At 38.2% G+C, this 21,471-nt stretch overlaps 1 protein-coding gene across 11 annotated transcripts in view; it reads left to right on the forward strand.

Annotated features, from left to right (window-relative positions):
- PCLO (piccolo presynaptic cytomatrix protein) overlaps positions 1-21,471 on the forward strand; it is a 442,770-nt gene that overhangs the window by 389,023 nt on the left and 32,276 nt on the right. For 7 of the 11 annotated variants that reach the window (XM_075599559.1, XM_075599561.1, XM_075599566.1 and 4 more), the window contains 3 exons: positions 2,569-2,748; positions 14,244-14,382; positions 18,727-18,794. In XM_075599559.1, the coding sequence (XP_075455674.1) occupies positions 2,569-2,748; positions 14,244-14,382; positions 18,727-18,794 (387 nt within the window). Of the gene's footprint in view, positions 1,902-2,568; positions 2,749-14,243; positions 14,383-18,726; positions 18,795-21,471 lie in introns of those variants that run through there. The other 4 variants (XM_075599565.1, XM_075599567.1, XM_075599568.1 and 1 more) reach the window with 3 other exon arrangements.

Genomic DNA, 21,471 nt, shown 5'->3' on the forward strand with positions numbered 1-21,471 from the left:
ACTGGAGTTGAGAACCCTTGTTTTAGGGTATATAGATTTGTAACACTAAACCACACTTTAGACAGGAATAATTGGACAGATTAGAAACAAGGACACAGAAATAGTGACATAGAGACAACCCAGTGTTTGAAATCATTTGACTTCGTAAAAGATAAAAAGATTGCATATGCCTAAAATGCTTTTAGCATTTAGATTTTATTTAGCAGTTTGGGAATACAACTAAATGCTGAAGTCCCTGATATTTGTCAGTTTCCAGAAGTTTGTGAAATGTATGAAATAAGGATCCCTAAAGTTTAACGATCATTTGCTGTATCAGCTCTGCTTTCCCAAAAAGTTATCTTTGGCGGATTCAGTATAGTCAGTATTGACCAAAACAGCCATTAACTTGAATAACCATCAATGATTGATTTTGTTGATCACTCGTTGGTTAATAGACTCTTTAGGGGCCAGGGCTTTATTGGTTAAACATGATTCCAAGGTGCCAGTTATCCACTCAGTTGTGATATCAACAGCTGCCAACAAGATGCATTCTAAATGCCTTCGGAAAGCCCAACATAACACATTTGAGATTTGGAGGAAAATGAAAAGCCTTAGCAAACAATAGCTTTACTTCTATTATGACAGTCTTATCATTTAAATTCCTAATTAGCAAATGTAAGACCAATCTACACAGCAGAAATTCCAAAATTGCAGTTTAGAAAACAAAACTAAATTGGAGACTCATATGATCAGGGACTCAGACAGATTTCCCGGGGCCAAGGACTAGAGTTATCCATGTTGACGGTTTTGCGAGCCCCCCCACCCTCCCCATTTCACATCTCACTCGCCCCCTCTTTCCCTCCCCCTCTTCTCATGTATTTCTCTCCCCTCCATCACACTCCCTCTCTTCCTTACTCTCCCCCTACATCAATTATCCCACTCTCACTCAACCCCCCCTTTATCACACTCATTCCCTCCCCTGACACAGACAATCACTCCCACAAAATACATAGAAAAGAAGCCCCACACCCCCAAATACATAGTAAAGGACCCCCACCCCCAAATATATAGAAAAGAACCCCCCACCCCCCCTAATACATAGAAAAGAACCCCCACCCCCCAAATACATAGATAAGGACTCCCATCCCCAAATACATAGTAAATGACCCCCACCCCCAAAATACATAGAAAAGAACCCCCCACTCCAAACTGTATATTTAAAAAATACCCCCAAAATACATATTAACCCCCCCCCATCAAATACATTTATCTACCTTGGGGATGGTCAGGCTGGGACCAGTGACTGTGGGGGGCCGGGCCAGCGCTGCAAGTTGGACTTGACCTCTGGCCGTGCCCGGCTGCCAGTTCTCTTGCTGGCTCTCCCCAGCTGCGGGTCTCCCTCACTCTGACCCACGGCGAGCTGCTGGCGTGTGCCGGGCCTCCCTCTCATGCCGTGCGCGCCGGAAGCTGAGCCCAGCTTACTTCCGGCGTGCACCGACTTTAGAGAGGCCCGTCGCGCGCCACCATCACAAGCTCGACATTGGACAGAGTGGGGGAGGGAGGACCGGCAGTCGGGCCCGACAAGAGGTCAGGTGCAACTTGCAGCGCCGGCCATTCGGGCTCCCCGCAGCCACCAGGCCCCAGGACCCTGTCCGGGCTATCCCCTCCTGTCGGCGGCCCTGAATATGATATATATAGTGCAGAATAAATGAGTTCTTCAGTATTAGGTGATACCTTTTTTATTGGACTAACAATTTATGTCATAGGACAAGCTTTCGAGAGTTCTCCTCTCTTCTTCAGGTCAAGCAATACTGATATACAAAGGATTCTATGGCTAAAACAGTGTAGAGAAAAAAAAACACAACAGATATGGACTGTAGATAAGGTAGGGTGTTAAAAGTGTTTAAAGCCAGGGGATGGTGACAAGGAAAGGTGGGGAGGGGGAGGGATGCTGGGGGTGGAGAGAAAGTGTGGCTAAGAATTCAATTTTTATATATATAAAAAGTTAAAAAGTATAATCTTATATATAAAAAGTCATATAATTCATCTGTATAACAAATTTTGAATATGTCACCAAACACTAATATTGTTCCTCAGAATAGCTCTACTAAATAATGAATTAGAATGAGTTTTTGAAAAAAAAAAATAACAATTACACCCACAGTCTGAAATATAAATATATTTTGGTTCACCCTTGTTACTATCAACATCATTTTGCTGCTAAAGCTACATTTGTCTTGAGGTTTATAGTAAACAGCATACTGTATATATTTTCCCTACACTTTATAGATTAGGAAAGTCAAAACTTTATGAGCAAAGGAATTGTGTTTGTCATGGAGATTTGTTATTGCATGCGTTCCCACAGGATTAAAACTATGGTGGGAAAACATTTCTTAAACCAATAAAAAAGAAACAGCCAGTTTTAAAAAACAAAAACCCTACTGCTTCACATCATGTGGTGTCTTTGGTGTTGAAAACACTACCTATTTGAATACAGAAAACAACACTTCTGTTTGCATGAAAAACATTTAAGCTGGTTCCATCTGAGGATACATACTCTGGGTTTCCATTTCACCCACACTGCCACAGCAGCACATAAAAGCGGTCAGACTAATAATGACAGGAAGCAGCATAGACACAGCATAGCAGGAGCACTTCCAATTCAAAGAACTCAGTCTGACAATCTGCCTTCACCAGCCAATGACAACAAAGACCAAAGCCAGCTTGCACTCAAGAAAGCGACGTCCGATGGATCCGTCAAGCCTGAAGGTGAGCAAAGATACTGAAATGCTTTTCACTGTTACGGAGTTATCAAAACGAATATTATTACTGTAAATCAATTAAAGAAAATGGCAATTTAATGCCTCCGCGAAAACACCTATGATACGTTCCATAAATCAAATATAGCATTATTGCCCTGTTACTCAGCTTGTAGATAGAATTGAGACATACGATGAATGACTTATTTTTGCATCCAATAATGAAGCTTATACATCAGTGCTGTAATGTTTCTGAAATAAATGTTTCAAACTGTTTATGGTGTTTTTGATTAAATAGAAGTAAAGAGAGAGTGCGCTCCAGAGTCACATGTCAGTGGTATGTGGTTTATTCAAACGCCAGTGTTTCAGTTCAGTGCAGTGGAACGAGACGTTGGTGTTTGAATAAACCTCATACAGCTGACCAACGACCCTGGAGTGCTACTCTGTTTTACTTCAATATCATTGGTATCCACGATCTACCTCGGAGTGCAGAACCCACAATATTCCCGTTTTATATTGTTCATTGCTTGTGCCCTACAGTATGTTGGGAGCAATACTAAATAGAACATAAATGTTTTTTTAAAAGATACAATTGTTTGGGACTGATAGCAAATAATGTCAGCCTAATATCTATTTTATATTTCCTCATCACACAGAATGTATTTAGATGGAATTTCCTAAGTAAACTGATTAACCCCTTTCAGCAATATGCACAGTATGTGGTTTATCTAACTTGACCTTATACAATGCAATATTAGGACAATGAAATAACCTGATATGACTCATGAGTTTGTTAAATTAGAGCTTACTGATTAGATGCAAATATAACACACCGAACATGCTAATGCACTAGATAAGTTTATTCATTGTTAATCAATACATGTTTTATCTTATGAATATACACTCATTTTAAAGTAATAAATAGAAATACCACTTGTGATCACATTCACATGTCTCAGGTTCACAAACCTGTCTTTCCCCATTATCTCTTAGCATACAATGCTTCCACTGCCGTCAAGGATTCTGGGTAATGCCATGCAAATGAGCACTCACACTGTGTCACTTTTTGCTTCTTATCCATTTTAACATGGACCCCTACAAGCTTATGCCTGCCGCATTACACGGCTTTTTCAGCACAGCATGGGTTAAAGAAGCGCATAAAGTAATGAAGTAATTAAATGGGGAATTTCAGCTGAATTATAGAATCAGCTCCTGAGTTTTATATTCATCAAATAATTGCTCACCTACAGTACTAACTAGAAACAGGACTAAGGGCTGTTTTGTTTACAAAACGGTTCCCCATTTTATTAAGAAGTCTCCAATTTAGAACAGTGTTATACAGTAGGTCCCATCCACAGTTGTAGCCAATACTTACTTCCCTGGTCACAGAAACAAATACTTGTTTGCTTTTGCCACTGGAACAATACTTAGTTAGTTCATTGGAAAGATATGTAAATATAAAAGTGAAAATGGGGGGGGGGAAAGTGATGGTTGTCAAGAAAGTGATACTAAAACTGAAAAAAACATGCTTCCAGTTTCAAAAGAAAAAAAATCGGTCTTCAAAGGAATATTTCAGCAATGCCATATTGCTGCTTAAAATATGCGAACAGTAGTTAGAAATAGAGATTACTAGTTGCTTAAAATTAAAAAGAAAAACATTTTATTTTTAGGAACTGAGTTTTCCCATATACTGTACTACTTTAAGGCTGATGAAAATGAGATAGAAGAAAGTAATGTATTGAAAAGGTGTGTAACGTGTCCAATGGATTATAAAATTGTAATTGCCAAGAAATCGAGGTGCAGGATAAAAATCTGATGGCGAGACGTCTGTCTCTTTAAAGGAACACAAATCCAGGGTAGATTTAGTGGTGGCAGGAAGAGAGATGGGGATTTTGTTGTTGTTGCGGATTTGGAACCGCAGTGGATCAGCCGTTTTCTTTGGTGCGCGCATTTCCACGCATCGGTCTCAGAAAGGGCGATTCGTCTTTTTCGGATTTTAGTTTTTATCTCCGACAATCCAATTTAAAAATGTACTGGTAGATTGTAAGAATCCAATCCGGGGATTCTGCAATCCGCACCTTGAATTCTTGAAATCCGCCAGTAGGTTGCCACACACGCAGATTGGATTAGTAAAATCCTCCAACAGATTGCGGAATCTGCAGATTGTGTTGTTGAAATTCACCAGCGGATTGTATCCAATAGCGGTTTTGGATTAATGCGCACAGATTGAAACTGGAACAATCCGTCCACGGATTGTTTCCACCACAGAATCTATTTCCAATGGAAAGCTCGGGAAATTCCGCGAAACGGATTACGACAGTTCCGCCCCTCTCTATATAGGTACAATGAAATATATAGAAATTGGATTTGCAAACTTGGAAAAAAGTAGTGGGTGTTTCCGAACAAAAAAACATCAAACTTTTTTTTGAAAAATTCTTGAATAGCACCAGATGACAACAAGAGGGATATTGGATGATGTGTAAAATAGGAGGTAGGTAAAATACGTCATATAGTAGAATTGCTAGTGTTGATTTATTTATTCAAAGGCCCATTTAGTAAGAAAACAAGACACACAGATTTGATGCATCAGTCTCAGATGCCCTTCCATCATACAGTACATGACAGATTATGTTATAGAGCATAGATGACAATTAGTGCATTGGGTCTCAACATTGTTCTCTGGGCTCTAATCCAGACCATGTTGCTGAGGCAACCAGCCAGCATGCTATTCTTATGCAAATTAAATACATTCAACTGTGTGCAAGTATATATTTTTTCTCATAACACCTGGTGCGGCCAGTGGTCTCAGAAGAGAGGTCTGAGAAGCCCTGCATTCCAGCATTGTTTCTTGGAAAGTTTCTGCACGTCTGTTAAAACTTCAAAATTGGATGACCTGGTAATAACTGAGCAACTAACTGGATGAATTTTGTGGGTTATCTAGTCTTATGCTTCTGAATTTTTGGGTTAAATGGGATTCTGATCAACATTGTTTTTCATACATACAACACTTTTTAATACTAAAAGAGCTTTAGAGGAATAATGTTATACGGTATCACACAAAGATAAACTGATGGGAAAACTGTGATGCAGGATAATTTTTACATTTTGTACGCCGGAATATGACCAGCTTTTTAAACCTTCAATGTAGTTCTTGACGGGCTCCTTTTTGTCTCTCATGTAACCTCAGTGCTTGTTTTGTAAAACCTATATGAGATAGGAAATGGTCAAGAATGAAATACTCAAAAATATTGCATGCAGAATAAAGTGTACCCCACTGGGACTTGTGTGTTTGCATATTTCACAAACAAAAAGGTTTCCATACTTTTTTTCTGAACACCACGCCTGAATTTTTCAAAACTACATGCAAAAGGCGCACATCATACAGTATGTGACTTTGGAAAACAACCCTATAACAGAAAAATACCCCAGCAAAAGCATATTTTCTGGAAGGACACACCCAAGGACATCAGGAAAAAATAACTAAGCTTGCCCTATAACGATTAATAAAAATGTAAGTAACAAAACAAAAAGATTTACTGGGCAATAGTTTGGATGTATGATTTCAACACACTTCTGATAGAAATTGCACACACAAGCTTTGTGTATTAATGAAATGGAATATCACATTTTATTCCCCTGGGTTTTCTGAGTTTAGGGATACCAAATGTATGTTGTGTGAACAGTATTCCTGAACACTACAAACCCTACATTAAATGATTGCTTTGTGGTCTACAATTTTCAGATAAAGATGCATGGGAAAAACAAACGTACAAAATAGAAAATACTGTACCCCAAATATAGCATATATTTCAAGTGCGTAACCCAACAAATACAAATAAGGGAAACATGGCCAAGAAAATCAATGTTGAAACACGCTTGATATTTTTATCATAAGGTTGCATACATTTCAGATTCCAGATCAACAATCTGTTTGCAAACTCAATGTAATCATGGGAAAAAAACCACATCTTGTGTATAAAGATGCAGCGGCCGTTATTCGAACATTTCACGGAGCTGTTTTCGTGTGCTCTGCTGTATTCCACTTGGCATTCACGTGGCATTCACGCTGCCAATCACGCCAGGCACACTTGTTTATCGCGGTTGCTTTGTTTGAATTTCATGAATTCTGTTTCTTTGGGTGCAATTGTTCGCGTATCCGTGGCAGAAATGAATGAATTGTAATGTGTACAGTACTGTGCTACTCTGCTACTGTGTAAATTTCAGCTGTTTAAAAACCAGAACACTAAAATGCCATTTTCTGCACTCGCGTCTTAAGGCGGTAAGGTTGGAATAAATCACGCCCCATGACATAGGTATTCCGAGGTATACAACACGTGAAATGTTCGAATAAAGGGCGCTGCATCTTTATACTGTGTATATATATATATACTGTACATATATATATATATAGAACACACAAATGAAAAGGACAAAGACAACCCCCTTGTTAGCACTCTAAATTACACCTAAAGAAAATCTACTAATAAAGATTATATTGCAAGAACCAGATGCACTGCAGAGTCAGAAAAATGAACAAGATTTTATTGGAATAACAGCAAGACACACTAACTTAAAAACATGAATATACTAAAGACAGCCTAACAAAATATATGTACTGCACCGACACACTTTATTCGAGCAAATACCCAGTATGTACCTGGCAGATACCTGGAATGCGCCGCTCCTCACCTCTGACAAGCCCCGTTGCGTTTGCCTTCCCAGCCTGGGTTCATGCCTGGCTGACGGGCGGCTGATCTGTTAAATGATAATGATTAGGATTTAATAGGCTGCAATGCTTCGCGTGTCTACCAGATGGCATAAATTCATGAATTGTAATGCAGTATATATATATATACTGTGCAGTATTGCAGCTAGCGGGAATAAAATGCTTCAATCCCTGCCTGGAAAATAACCCAATGCACTCGGGCAGAAAACAGCCACAAACCTCAATACACCCGGGTATACCCAAATTCGTGGGACTAGCCGAGCTCGAATAAAGTGTGTCGCCAGTGTATCAAAAATATATTGGATAAAAGGGGGACTGTTAATCTAGTGAATGAATTCTATTTTACCTCAAAAAAACTAAAATGTGTCTAAGTGAATATAAATTGTAACACAAAAGTAGTTTAATATAACTCTTGAAGGTAATATTATAAATCCCTACTGGCATGAATGCCTAATAGAGAGATATATGATGGATTGTGGCATGGAGGAAAAGTATATAATCAATGACCCAGTATACAGCCAGAAAAAATAATATATTACCAAAAATAAAGGGGGGAGAGAAAGGCAAACAGGGAAAAAATGATATAAAAATAATAATCATACCCTGCCTAGCAATTCCCCAAAAAAAGAAAACAATGAGAACTGATGCAGCAAACAAAAAAACCCAAAAAAAACAAAATTTTTTTTTATATATACCTAGAAATGACATGCTAACAAACAGTCATACAAATGGAAAATACAGCAGTGCATAGCACTGCAAGGACAAGTAATGCCCAGACAGCAAAGAGAGTTAATACTCAGCTGTAGCAGGGTTGCGTGAGACATGTGTCCATCAGATTGTAGAAGGTTTGTTCCAATGTTTGTGCATAGCAGAAATAAAGAGAATCAAAAAATGCTGCAACAGATCCTTCACAAGTCCATCCAAATAAAGATTACATGGGGGCTGTCAGAGAGTAAACACTCAACGCGTTTCACCCGTCGGTGGGCTTCTTCCCGGAGTGGTAAAATTTAAAGTGCAGGCGAGCAGTGTTATATAGGAGGAGAAGTAATCAGTTGCAGCATTGTCAGTATTTCCTTATCCAATAGAAGATGCTGGCCAAGTTCAATTGCATCACACACACCAGTGCAAGTAATAATGTAATTACTTAAGGTAACAACAGGTTAAACAAGTTGAACCTATATATTAACAGTGGTGCGCATGTGCTTATCAACTTTGCTAACAGCAGCCAGTGTCACCATAAAAAAGCATATAGGTAGCCTAGATCACAGGCAATAAGAGATAAAAGATCCCTTAGAAACTAGTAAGACTGCTATAAACATATTGATCATCTGAACTTGATCACTGTCATTTCATTATGCACAAGATCGTAGACAGAAGGCAGCAGTCATATTTCAGAAAGTACTTGTACTGCTGCAGAGTCCTAAGTTGTATACATCGCTACTTATCACAGTCTCAATTGTGTCAGCAATACATTACTACTAATGTTGGTTTAACAGCTTCTAAAGACATATATAGACTTATATCAATTATTACATAGCACTGTATCTTGATAGGTAATGATCCCATCACAGTGCGCATGTACTTATCAACTTTGCTAACAACAGCCATAGTCACAGTAATAAAGCATATAAGTAGCCTAGATCACAGGCAATATGAGATAAAAAAATTCCTTAGAAACTTGTAGGGCTGCTTATAGACATGTTGATCATCTGGAGTTGATCTCTGTCATTTCATTATGCACAAGATCATGGGCATAAAACAGCAGTCATATTTCAGAAAGTAGTTGTACTGCTGTAGAGTCCTAAGTTGTGAGAGGTATACAACACGTGAAATGTTCGAATAAAGGGCGCTGCATCTTTATACTGTGTATATATATATATATATATATATATATATATATATATAAATATATATACTGTACATATATATATATATATATATATATATATATATATATATATATATTGTATTTTTGCCACTAAAATAAAGTTGACTGTTGTTTTAGAGCACCCCTCCAGGTACAGGCTAGGGTCAGACAGGGATTTGGTACCAGTGTACAGTATCTAGAATCTCTCATTCCTTTTTTTTGTAGCAAACCGAGCAATGTTTCTGTCCTCCCACTAATTTGGTGATTTACAGTGTACGTCCATAGGGCACTCAAGATTGGTGAATAGCACCCTACGGTACTGGAGTCCATCATTGACTTTAACATCTTTGCACAATGCATTTTCTGACAAAGTGGTCCAGAATACATTTATTTCCCGTATGCATAGAATTACTCATTAACAAGGGTTTTAGGTGGATGAAGAAGTTCTGTAGCTTAATAGTTGAAGTGTGTGAACTTGGTTTGAATCTGTGTCCACTGTCCTTGTGACCTTGGGCAATTCGCCTCAGGCACCAAAAATTAGATTGGAAGCTCTGCTGGGCAGGGATTTGTTGTGCTTACAAAGTTCTGCGTATGTTGTCACGGCTACAGTATATGAGGAAAACATATGACTATTAGTTTAATAAGGGCATCAAACCATATTCCCAAGTATTTAAACCCATGCACAGAGGATAGTCTACATTGGAGTTGATAGGTACTGTATCTCTTTGGATGTATTTAACATTTTAGCTTTGTTCCAAAATGCTGAATGTTTACAAATAATTTGGTTTGGATTCTGCAACTTTGTTTAAAATGTAATTCTAACAAATTCATTTTAAACTGTGGTTCTATAATGTTTTGTGAATACCACTCTGTCCATATTTTTCGAGGTGTAGCTTTATGAATGGCAAATTACAAATAGGAACAGACGAGCAAGAACCAAGCTTCGAAGTTCTTCCAAATTGAATAAAGTGACAGCCTACGGAGCAATTGAGATGTAAATAAATAAATAAGCATAAATAAAAATAAAAACAAAACCGGCAAACAGAGATTGTGAGACGATACAAAACGTGATTGCTCAATGGGTTATCATAGTCAACATTGTCAAAAGCAGAAACACTGCACCGTTTAACTTGCAGCTGTTGATTATGAGTGACTTGGATAAACAATTGGATAGCACTCAATAAGAAAATGTGAATTATTAAATGTCACTTCATTTAAATGTTACACATGTTCATGACTTTACAAAGCACTGGGTGGATTTAAATAGGGCTGAAAATAAAATGCCTGTTGCACTTTTAAAAATAGGACGATACAGGCTTCAGGGACTTATTACAAAACAGTACTGCTGGGTAATAAGGCATGTGCTATAATAAAGGCAGCCCATGGGACCAAATTGCCCTTGCCTTTTAATTTTAAATGAAGCCATGTTTATGACAAAATAGCTTATTTAAAAGAAAATTACCATTCAGCAAAAACAAAATGAGAATATGATTGAAATGACAGACATTCACATTTCTGAGGATAGGAATGATGCCAATTAGTTTTAGTCACATGACCTGGCCTAATATGTCACTAACACTAGACTTTGGGGCCCATGTTTACTAAGTGATGCTATTCCGTGACAACATAAAACATGACACAGGCACATCTGTGTTCAATACCTTGTGGCTTGACTTGCAGTCCTGGTGCTGGTTGCTTCCAATGGCATCCTGTGCATTAACCATTTCTAAATCCCCATATAACAGACATTGCTTTATGTGGCAAGATACCCAGCTGTGCAATGTCTGCCTTCTTTCTTTACTGCTAGAATACATCTTTTGACCCAAGCAAGTGAATGGGTGCTATGGTGCTTGATATAGAAATGTGCAAAACGTTCCAAAATGCATTCGGTAACCTTTCCACATTTTTCTGGTTCCTGGCTAACCAGATCACAGGACTTTCAAGGGCTAAAAGTCTCTGCCCTCCAGTACCGGCCCCTTCACCCCACCCTCCCGCTCTCCCTCCCTGTCAGCAGCCCTGAATCAGTAACCAGGAGCTCAGTAACAATTTGCAAGTGATTTGCCAAGCATTTAAATTTAATGCTGCTAACTCCCTTCCAGAATGTATAGAACACCAGTGCATCAGAAGAACAAGTCCTTGTATTTATAAATAAGGTCTGCAATAGAAAAACTCCCAATGTACTGTATATATACAACAAAGTTGCCATAATAGGGTTAGGGGACAAGTACGTAAAGCCACTGGCACCACTGATAATTAGTACAGACAAAGTCCCATATAGTGAGAATAACAGGGTATGGCAACCCACAGAGAAAAAACTCACTTTTGATTCCAGGAGTTTCACACAGCAGGTGCATGAATGGCGTGCAGTCCACCAGATGATGCAGCAGGAACAAGTAGATGAACGGCAGTGCACTGCCAAAAAGACCAGGAGGAGGCTCACGGTTGCAACAGCAAAAAAATGTTTTAATGCATAAAAAGGATTGGACTAAATGTCCCCCCTAGCCACAGCAATGGTCCACCAACGCGTTTCGGGCTCTATGCCCTTTCTCAAGGTGTACCTTACTCTATAGGGAGCCAATATTTATACCGTAGCGCCAAACGCGCTACTGAATGACGTCACAAACGGACTAACCAATCCGGTGGCATCTCCCATTAGATGGATCCCTTTTGGATAAGTGGATCGCGTCATATTCAAAAAACTTTATGGAAGACAAACAAACCCCTTCATCCATTAGAGGGACATGGAAATATAGGTGAAGCCATCCGATTGGCTTAATAAACATATCAACAAATATAACTTTATTACAGCCGACATGAACATCTTGTTACCTAATCGTCCGTGACGTCAATAATATGGCTTCCACACCCATTGCAAACATAACTTTAAAAAAAAAACTTTATCAACAAACTTTATCAAAAAAGGACAACAATAACAAATTTTATATAGAAAAATTAAAAAGTACCATTAATCTAATGATTTGAAACTTCCAAATAAAAACACTATCAATAAAGAAACAAATCGTTAGAGAATAGCCCATTTGCACAGGAATAACACATACATATCAAAAAAAAGGAAATATATATCAATAAAGATAAGTTTAAGAAGTTTTCTTAAACTTCTAAAACTTCTTAAACTTATCTTTATTGATATATATTTCCTTTTTTTTTTATATGTGTGTGTTATTCCTGTGCAAATGGGCTATTCTCTAATGATTTGTTTCTTTTTTGATAGTGTTTTTATTTGGAAGTTATAATAATTTTTTTCAAATCATTAGATTAATGGTACTTTTAAATTTTTTCTATATAAAATTTGTTATTGTTGTCCTTTTTTGATAAAGTTTGGTGATAAAGTTTTTTGTTTTTTTAAGTTATGTTTGCACTGGGTGTGGAAGCCATATTATTGACGTCACGGACGATTAGGTAACAAGATGTTCATGTCGGCTGTAATAAAATTATATTTGTTGATATGTTTAGTAAGCCAATCGGATGGCTTCACCTAGATTTCCATATCCCTCTAATGGATGAAGGGGTTTGTTTGTCTTCCATAAAGTTTTTTGAATATGACGCGATCCACTTATCCAATAGGGATCCGTCTAATGGGAGATGCCACCCGATTGGTTAGTGCGTTTGTGACGTCATTCAGTAGCGCGTTTGGCGCTACGGTATAAATATTGGCTCCCTAATAGAGTAAGGTACACCTTGAGAAAGGGCATAGAGCCCGAAACGCGTTGGTGGACCATTGCTGTGGCTAGGGGGGACATTTAGTCCAATCTTTTTTATGCATGAAAACATTTTTTTGCTGTTGCAACCGTGAGCCTCCTCCTGGTCTTTTTGGCAATGCACTGCCGTTCCTCTACTTGTTCCTAACTCCCTTCCAGACCCTGACGTCGGGATTGTGCTCATCTCCTCTCCAGCAAATGCCATATTTCTGGCTCTGGATGGGATTTGCTGCACGACTTTGTTCGCAGACAGAAAGGCACATTTTGCAGAGTTCGTGACCTCGGGCGAAACGTCTCACATTCCATCTTATGGAATATCGGCAATCATTAAATATGAGCCTTATAATCTAATGTGCACCTAAATGCGGTTGTAATGTCTTTTGGCAATGGGAGGTGCCTTTGGAGTAGCACCACTTAGTAAATATAGTCCTATGTTTTTTTGTTTTTTTACACAAACAGTGGTTAGTGGTTACAGAAAGAGTGCCGTTTAAATTAAAGGCAGATTTAATCCTTTTTTTTCCAAAATTAGTTCAAAAATATTTTTCAGATGTCTGGAGGCAACCATCTTTGATTTGCGGTGTCACTTAAAGAACTGGATGGCTGATGCCTTATGAGATTCATTGCTAACTACTCTGGCTCCTGCTGCTTCGGGAGCTACACCAGCCTGGCCAGTACCTTTTTTTGTTGCCTGTTTTACCTGACAGCAATGAGGAAAAGGTTGATGCTTGCTCAGAAGAATTTGGAGCCAGAATAATGTGTAACGCTCAAATAAAAACAAAGTTTGAATTCTAACTTCAGAGAAAATATAAATACTCTATCTCAATTATTGAAATGAAAGTGTAAATTGTAGAGCTGTACTGTATATATACAATTTAAACATACAAAGACTGGATTATTAAAACAAAGTTATAAAACTGCGCTTTCATCTTTGAGGTCAAAACATATGTTTACTGTACCTTCCATAGGTTCTGTAATATCTACACTAATGTTTTTAAAGAAATACTTTGATAAGTAACAATAAGCAATTTCTTGTTATTTGCACGAATATAAATAATTCAAAACCTGTGAGGTGCCTATAGTCTAGTCATATAGAAATGTAACATGTATATAAACCCAATACAGTTATAAGTGCATGCAGAGGTTCAATTGTAACGGAGATTTAAATACTGTACATTTCTATTCATTATTTATAGCAAGGACCACCACGCATAGACCTAGTGAGTCTTCAGTCTCCACAGCTTCCTCGGCCAGTAGTTTTGGTAGTGCATACAGCATGGACAGTGATGGTAACAGCACAACAGGGGAAAGCAATCTGTTCTCTGTCCCAAGAATGTAAGTATGGCTGCTGATAAAATACTGCTCTCTGCTTTATTACTTTCCTCGATTGTTCTGCATATATAAAATTACTTTGCTTTGTGCGCTGCACTGTACAAAATAAACGCAACGGTAGTGATGCACGAAGGCAAATTTGGAGAAAAGTTGAGGCAAATTGCATCGTTTTTATCTTTCGTTTCTTTGTGTCAATATATTTAGGTATTGGCTCTGTGTGCGTCAACATGCTATTTGGAGAGTGTCAATATCAGGAGGAGTTACATGATGCACAGATTGTGTTATAATATATCAAACACTAAATTTCAATGCGTTACTTTTTTTTATATATCTGCCTGATCTTTAGTGGTATACTGTACCTTTTTCTGGCTAATAAATTGCCATGTGTAGGAAAGACTTTGTTACATTTAATTCGTCAAAACAAACTTCTATTCCCACTTTTTTCGGTTTACATTAAAACAGTACATCTCCTCCAATATTTTATTTATTTTTGGTAAATTAAATATTCCCTCTAGTATTTTTACTTAAATAATCACATACTGTAGGACCAAAGTAAATCTGGATGATTGATGCCATGTAATAAAAACAAATCAGACAAGCATGGATGTTTTTAAATAGACAGTTTTTATGTGCAACAATGTGGGTAGATGCCAATCTTCTTTGCTGTACTCTTGTTTAGAGCCAATTTGGAATGAGGATAAAATAAAAGGTTACAATAAATGATCTGAACAATGGGGTAGGGTAATTGTCAACCTTTACCTGCATATCCACCTCAGCCATAATTCAATCAGATTTCTGGAAGCTTTGACCATGTAGATCAGGGGTGCTTAACTCCAGTCCTCAAGGATCACCAACAGATCAGGTTTTCAGGATATCCCTGCTTGAGCCTCCTGTGCTGAGGCAGGGATAGCCTTAAAACCTAACCGGTTGGTGGCCCTTGTGCACTGGAGTTACCCACCCCTGATGTACTCTATTAGAACCAATTTGAAAGACGAGGATAAAGGAGGAGTAGGACAGAGATATCATGAGTTACAATATTTACGAACATTATCAAGATAAATTAATGAAATAGTATATTCTCAATCTTCTAAAGACATCATTAATCTAATTTTAACTATTACACATACGTGTCAATAATGTGTTGTGTTGCGGGGACTGCATCTTTTCATAAGAACCTGGAAACTTGGCTGATTTTCCCATCCTCAGTCAAGTAGCAATCTGTTGTTCTATCTTTCTAACTGTATTTGATCCAGCAAATTGTTAATCGAACAGATGTCACACTCCTCTCCCTTTTTAGAGACTTATTTTTAGTCACTAATTGCACAATAAACATACAACATTTTGTTGCAGAGTTGCACCTCCTCAAATTATTGGCAAACAGGACCCACTGAGACCTAAATGATTTTCCAGCTACTGTTCTGACATGTTTCCATCTTCTATCAAGCTATTTGTTAAACGTGTTAATCATATTTTTATTATTAGGACAAAGATATTAGTACTAGCATAATATACTGTCTGGAATACTGGAAAAGTACTGCAGGCCTTTTTTTTACCTTCAGTCAATAAGAACATAGGAAGAGATATCTCCAGCTATATGTCTTAATATAGGACTACAAAGGGCATTATTATTATTATTTAAGTGCTGCAGCAGCCGTTCTATAGACTTTAATTGGGAGCAGCCACTTTGGCATACAAAGAATTACCCCCCAAAGTGTGATATCCCCCTTGATGTCAGAAGAACATGCAACACAATGCAAAGCAAAGGGAAGTATCTATAATAAATAAAACATTTAAAATGAAAAAAAAAAGATGTGGAAACCCCTCGACAATAAACTAAGGATTTGTTGCAAGATGTTATGATACATTTTTTCAGGACTTTTTAGAGTTCTTCATTGTTGAACAAGCTTTCAAGGCCTGTAACTTTCAGATGTGGGGTCTTATTTGCCCATTTTCTGAAAAGAGTATAGAAGAACTTGACAAGTTTCAGATTTGTTGCACTGAGCAACATTCTAGTTCCTGTTTTGGCTCTTCAGTGATGTTAATTTATTGTAATTTGTGGTATGTTTCAATTGTCCAACAAGAGAGTTCTTCTTAGGTGTAATAGTGTGTGCAAAGCTTTTAGAATGTCACAGCTTAAGAAGAGAAATCTATTGTTTTGATAGCGTTATACATACTATTACTATACATCAACAAATAACTCTCTTCTTGACCAATTGGAAGGTAACAAACACACAATCCCAGCAAGCTCAGAACCACAAAACCCACCACATCATATACAGTACATATGTCAAAAGAAGTGCTACTGAGCGTGGGCAAATGTATACAACAAACGACAGAAAAGCCCAAGGCTACATCCAATGAGACAAAATACATAATAAATAGGATATAGTTAAATACTTCAATTATAATATTCTCACGCGTAAGGGTCATTTAGTTAAACCCTTTGGCCAAAGCGTTATAAGCTTGCAAGCCACGTCAAGACATAACCAAATCTGCAGGACCTAACACTAAACTGTGAAACTTCTCTTTTTACCTCTGTTGGAGGGAGAAAAAGTGGGGAGGGGCGAGTTTAAACCCTGGGAGGAGGGACCACTAATCTCCAAACAACTGATTGCAGTTGAAAATTAAAATGAACAAACACACAATCCCAGCACGCTCAGAACCCCAATACTATGTATTTTGTAGCATTGGGCTTTTTTGTCTTTTGTTGTATCCAATTGGAAGGTAACAATTACAAATTAAAAACAACATTTTTATACCTTTATCTATCAAGTAGTGAGGCAAATAAAGACTATGAATACACAAATGTTTTGGCTCATCACAAGTGAACCCGACAGGCGTGGAATGTTTTAGAAAAAGGTCATGGATTCTGATATAGTGGCTATTATCTGCGACCGATTTTTACTTTTCTGTGTTGTTTTCTATTGGGCAGTACTCAATTGTGTCTATTACACAAGAAGTATAATCTGCAGGTTTTAATATACGGTACAGTAATCTAATGTAATGATTTCTGATCCAACCATTGGAAAGGCTATTGATGGTATTTAAGTGGGGAGCCATAGTTCACATGCGATGATTCATCTTAATTATATTACAGCTGGTGTTCATCTTTTAACTCTCTACTTAGCCTTCAATTCACTACTTCACTTTTGTTGCTCATCCTATTTGATCGGCCTTTTACAAATCAATAAGCTGATTGTTTACAGCTACAATCAATTATGTATTACTTCAGTACCAAACCTTAATTCAACTGGACCAGCCCTAATTCTAATTCAAGTGCAAGCCATAATGAACCATCAGTAAAACTATGGGATCAGTATTAATCAGTATCAATGCAATTAATTAACTACTGTAGGATGTCCTAAACTAGGTAATAAATCACATCACCATGAAGCTGCCAGTCTGAACCTTTCATGCCTTTGGTGTGTTACACAGATTAAGCATGATACTTCTGACAAAGATATATGTATATATTGTTTGCCCACTTTTTTGTATATTATTTAAGATAGAGTAAAAAAAACTGAACAATTTTAGTCGCTTGTAGTCAGTTTGTGTTTAGAATATGCGATGAAACGTTAAAAAAAATATATAACATGTTATATTGTGTAAATACTCATTAGCATATACTGTAATACACCTCTGTTGTACAATTTGTGCCTTTTGCCTAGTATACAAATAGTAACCAAATCTGCATGTAATTTCATGTATCTACTATCATACAATATTGTGCGTAATATATACACATACATTCATAGCACATTAAAGATGCAGTCACATTAGGGGAGTTGCTTGATTACATCAGGTGTGCTCAACTCCAGACCCCCCAACAGATCAGGTTTTCAGGATATCCCTGCTTCAGCACATGTGGATCAATAAGTCTATGCTTCAGCACAGGTGGCTCAATCAGAGGTTCAGTCTTTGACTGAGCCTCTGATTGAGCCACCTGTGCTGAAGCTGGAATATCCTGAAAGCCTGACCTATTGGGAGGGCTTGAGGACTGGAGTTGAGATTTGCACCAACATGTATCCCAGGACAATCAATGTATTACTGCCACTTGCTCACTTAAGAATGTACCTAGACTGAATAAACAACAAAGGCCCATACTGTATATCCCACATTTTCTGTATCTTGCTTTAGTTGGGTCCATGAAAATTCCATGCTATATTGGCAGGACGGGAAGTCACATGTTAGAATAACCACTGCAACCAAGCTTTTTATCCCATGGTTGAATCAACTAAAACTTGCATCAGAGGTGAACCAATGAAAGACATCTGTAAAATAAATGTGTTTTTAGTACATAAAGTGCATGACAAGTAAATGTTATAATAAAAATAACTTCTTTAACAGCGGAAAGATGAACCAAAATGCACAAGATCTTCTGACCCAAACTGGAATGGGCCCTTCTGATACAGAAGGTAATAAACGCTTTTATAATTTACACAATTTATGGGTATTTTATGTTTTATTAAAGATCTCAGTGGTAAAAATGTCGGCAACAAATCAGTACCAGATTAATCAGACAGAGTAAATGCCATTGGGAGCTACTGCTGTTGTTTGCATCAGTGTTGACACAGAGTTAATTACTTTGACAAATGGGTTGTATGTATGTATATCTTTATTTATATAGTGTCATTAATGTACATAGCGCTTTACAGCAGTAATACTCGTGATAATCATTATAAATAACAAATAACACATAATGGGAATAAGTGCTTCAGACATAAAAGTAACATTTAGGAAAAGGAGTCCCTGCTCTGAAGAGCTTACAATCTAATTGGTAGGTAGGAAGAACGTACAGAGACAGTAGGAGGACGTTCTGGTAAGTGCGTCTGCAAGGGGCCAAGGTTTATGTATGAGGTGTAAGGCTGCGCTTATAGCACTGGCCACAGCATAGTGGGCGCGACTGCGACAGTGCTGCACAGGGACATGGCGACCGAAATTGCTGAAGCCAAGGATTTTTGTCTTGGCCAGCGATGTCAGCGTGACGTCAACGTCACATGAGTGGTTCAGCCAATGAGGGTGAACCGCTCGCATGATGTCACGGGCCACGCATCCGCCACGCCCTCCCAAGGTCTCCTGCACCTCAGTGCAACAATCGCTATGGCGATGTGTGACGTCACGCGGGCGTGTCGCCGTAGCCATTACTATAAACTCAGCCTAAAGTATCAGCGGCTTCCATTGTTTTTGTTCTGTTTCTATGGTCTTTATATTTGATGTTTGTGATGATACTGCAGCTTACCGTTATGAACAGTACCCTACAAGTAGTAATACTGTATTCGTTTCTTAGCTACAATTGTCAGTTCAATGCAGATATCTTATTGGCATTGTGATTTTATGTGACACGTTGATGATCTTTACGTTCAAATCCATTTTAACTTTCGTGTTTGCATTGATCACATTTAAAGAGTTTCTTGGCTATGTCCGAGGATGTATACAAAGTCATCTACTGCAGGGGCTGCCAACACCAGTCCACAAGGGCCTCCAACAGGTCTGGCCACTGATTGAGCCACTTGTGCTGAGGCATTGACTGAGTGTGCTACCTGTGCTGAAGCAGGGATATCCTGAAAAAGAGAGAACTGGCGCACAATCCAATGAAGTGGGTCCCAGGGTAAAGGAAAATACTTTATAGATGAAATTCCATATAACAAACGGAGGAGAGCACCCTCCAACGCATTTCGTGTACGGCAGTACACTTTACTTCTTGATAAAGTGTACTGCCGTACACGAAACGCGTAGGAGGGTGCTCTCCTCCATTTGTTATATGGAATTTCATCTATAAAGTATTTTCCTTTACCCTGGGACCCACTTCATTGGATTGTGCGCCAGTTCTCTCTTTTACAGCTGACTGCCATCACTTGGCTGCACATCCTGCAGGACTTTGGAACAAGGCGGTATGTGAGTATTTTTTATTCTGTTTGGAGGGGGACCATCCCTTTGAGGAGTCACGGGGGCTTCATCATTTACCCCAACTTCAGGGATTATTTGGCCTCACGGAGACGGTTATTTCTCACCAGCCATATTCCATTTTGCTAATTTTTTCATTGTGATCTAGCACTGGAGCGCAGTTGTCACTACAATTTCTATAGGGATATCCTTGAAAACCTGACCTGTTGGTGGCCCTTGAAGAGTTGAGTTGGCCATTCCTGCTCCACTGTATTGTTTCAAATGTGTGCTCCAGAATTCACTTAGCATGTTGTATTTAATTTATTTTAATTTACTCTTCAAGGAGGGATGAACAAACTGAATGACCTAATTCAGAAACTGAATGACCTATTTGTCATTAATAAACTCCAATTTACAGTACAGTATATTGTCAATGCGTTGAATCTTGTGAATGCTACAGACTATGCAATACCTTGACCAGAGATGTATTGACCTTTTTGCTTTAATAAGACTTTTAATCTCATAAGGGCAGCATCTCTATAAGAAAAAAAAAGAACATACACTGTATCTTTTTAATGTGTATTTGCATGCTGTAGTTATACAAAATATAGACATAATACAGACTTTTCATTTGAAAGCAGAAAGACTTTCTAAACATTTTAAGAGGCAAAAAAATGCTGTTGCAATGGCGGTTCACCGCCCTCCGATAGAGTCTAGGGAAATACCAAGCACAATCATTGAAAAAATCGAAAATTCCTATACCTGGGACGAAACGCGCCAGAGTTATTTTTGCTATTTGTATGATCACTTTTGTTTAATACATTTTCTATTTTTTCAATGATTGTGCTGGGTATTTTTCTATACTCTATCGAAGGGCAGTGAAGCGCCGTTGCAGCCGCATTTTTTTTTACCTTTGGAATTCGGGCAGGAGCACGCCGAGTCTGCGTTTGGTTTCTAGCTATACATCCACGGCATTTACATCGGCAGTGACCTCGTGACAAGATCGTGAGTACTTGCCAGCCAAGATCCCTTATTACTGTGTGGAACACCAGGACACTAGTGAGGGCAGCGGTGAGGGATTTTGTGTTTGCCGTGGGACACAATTAACGGTGTGTTCACCGGCATCTCCGTCTCTTAAACACCGAATAATAGTACCCCGTCCTGATGCTGAGTCGGATACAAATTGGGAGCTTTTAAAGTACATTTATT

The sequence above is a fragment of the Ascaphus truei genome, chromosome 5 (assembly GCF_040206685.1).
Source record: "Ascaphus truei isolate aAscTru1 chromosome 5, aAscTru1.hap1, whole genome shotgun sequence".
Taxonomy (NCBI): domain Eukaryota; kingdom Metazoa; phylum Chordata; class Amphibia; order Anura; family Ascaphidae; genus Ascaphus; species Ascaphus truei.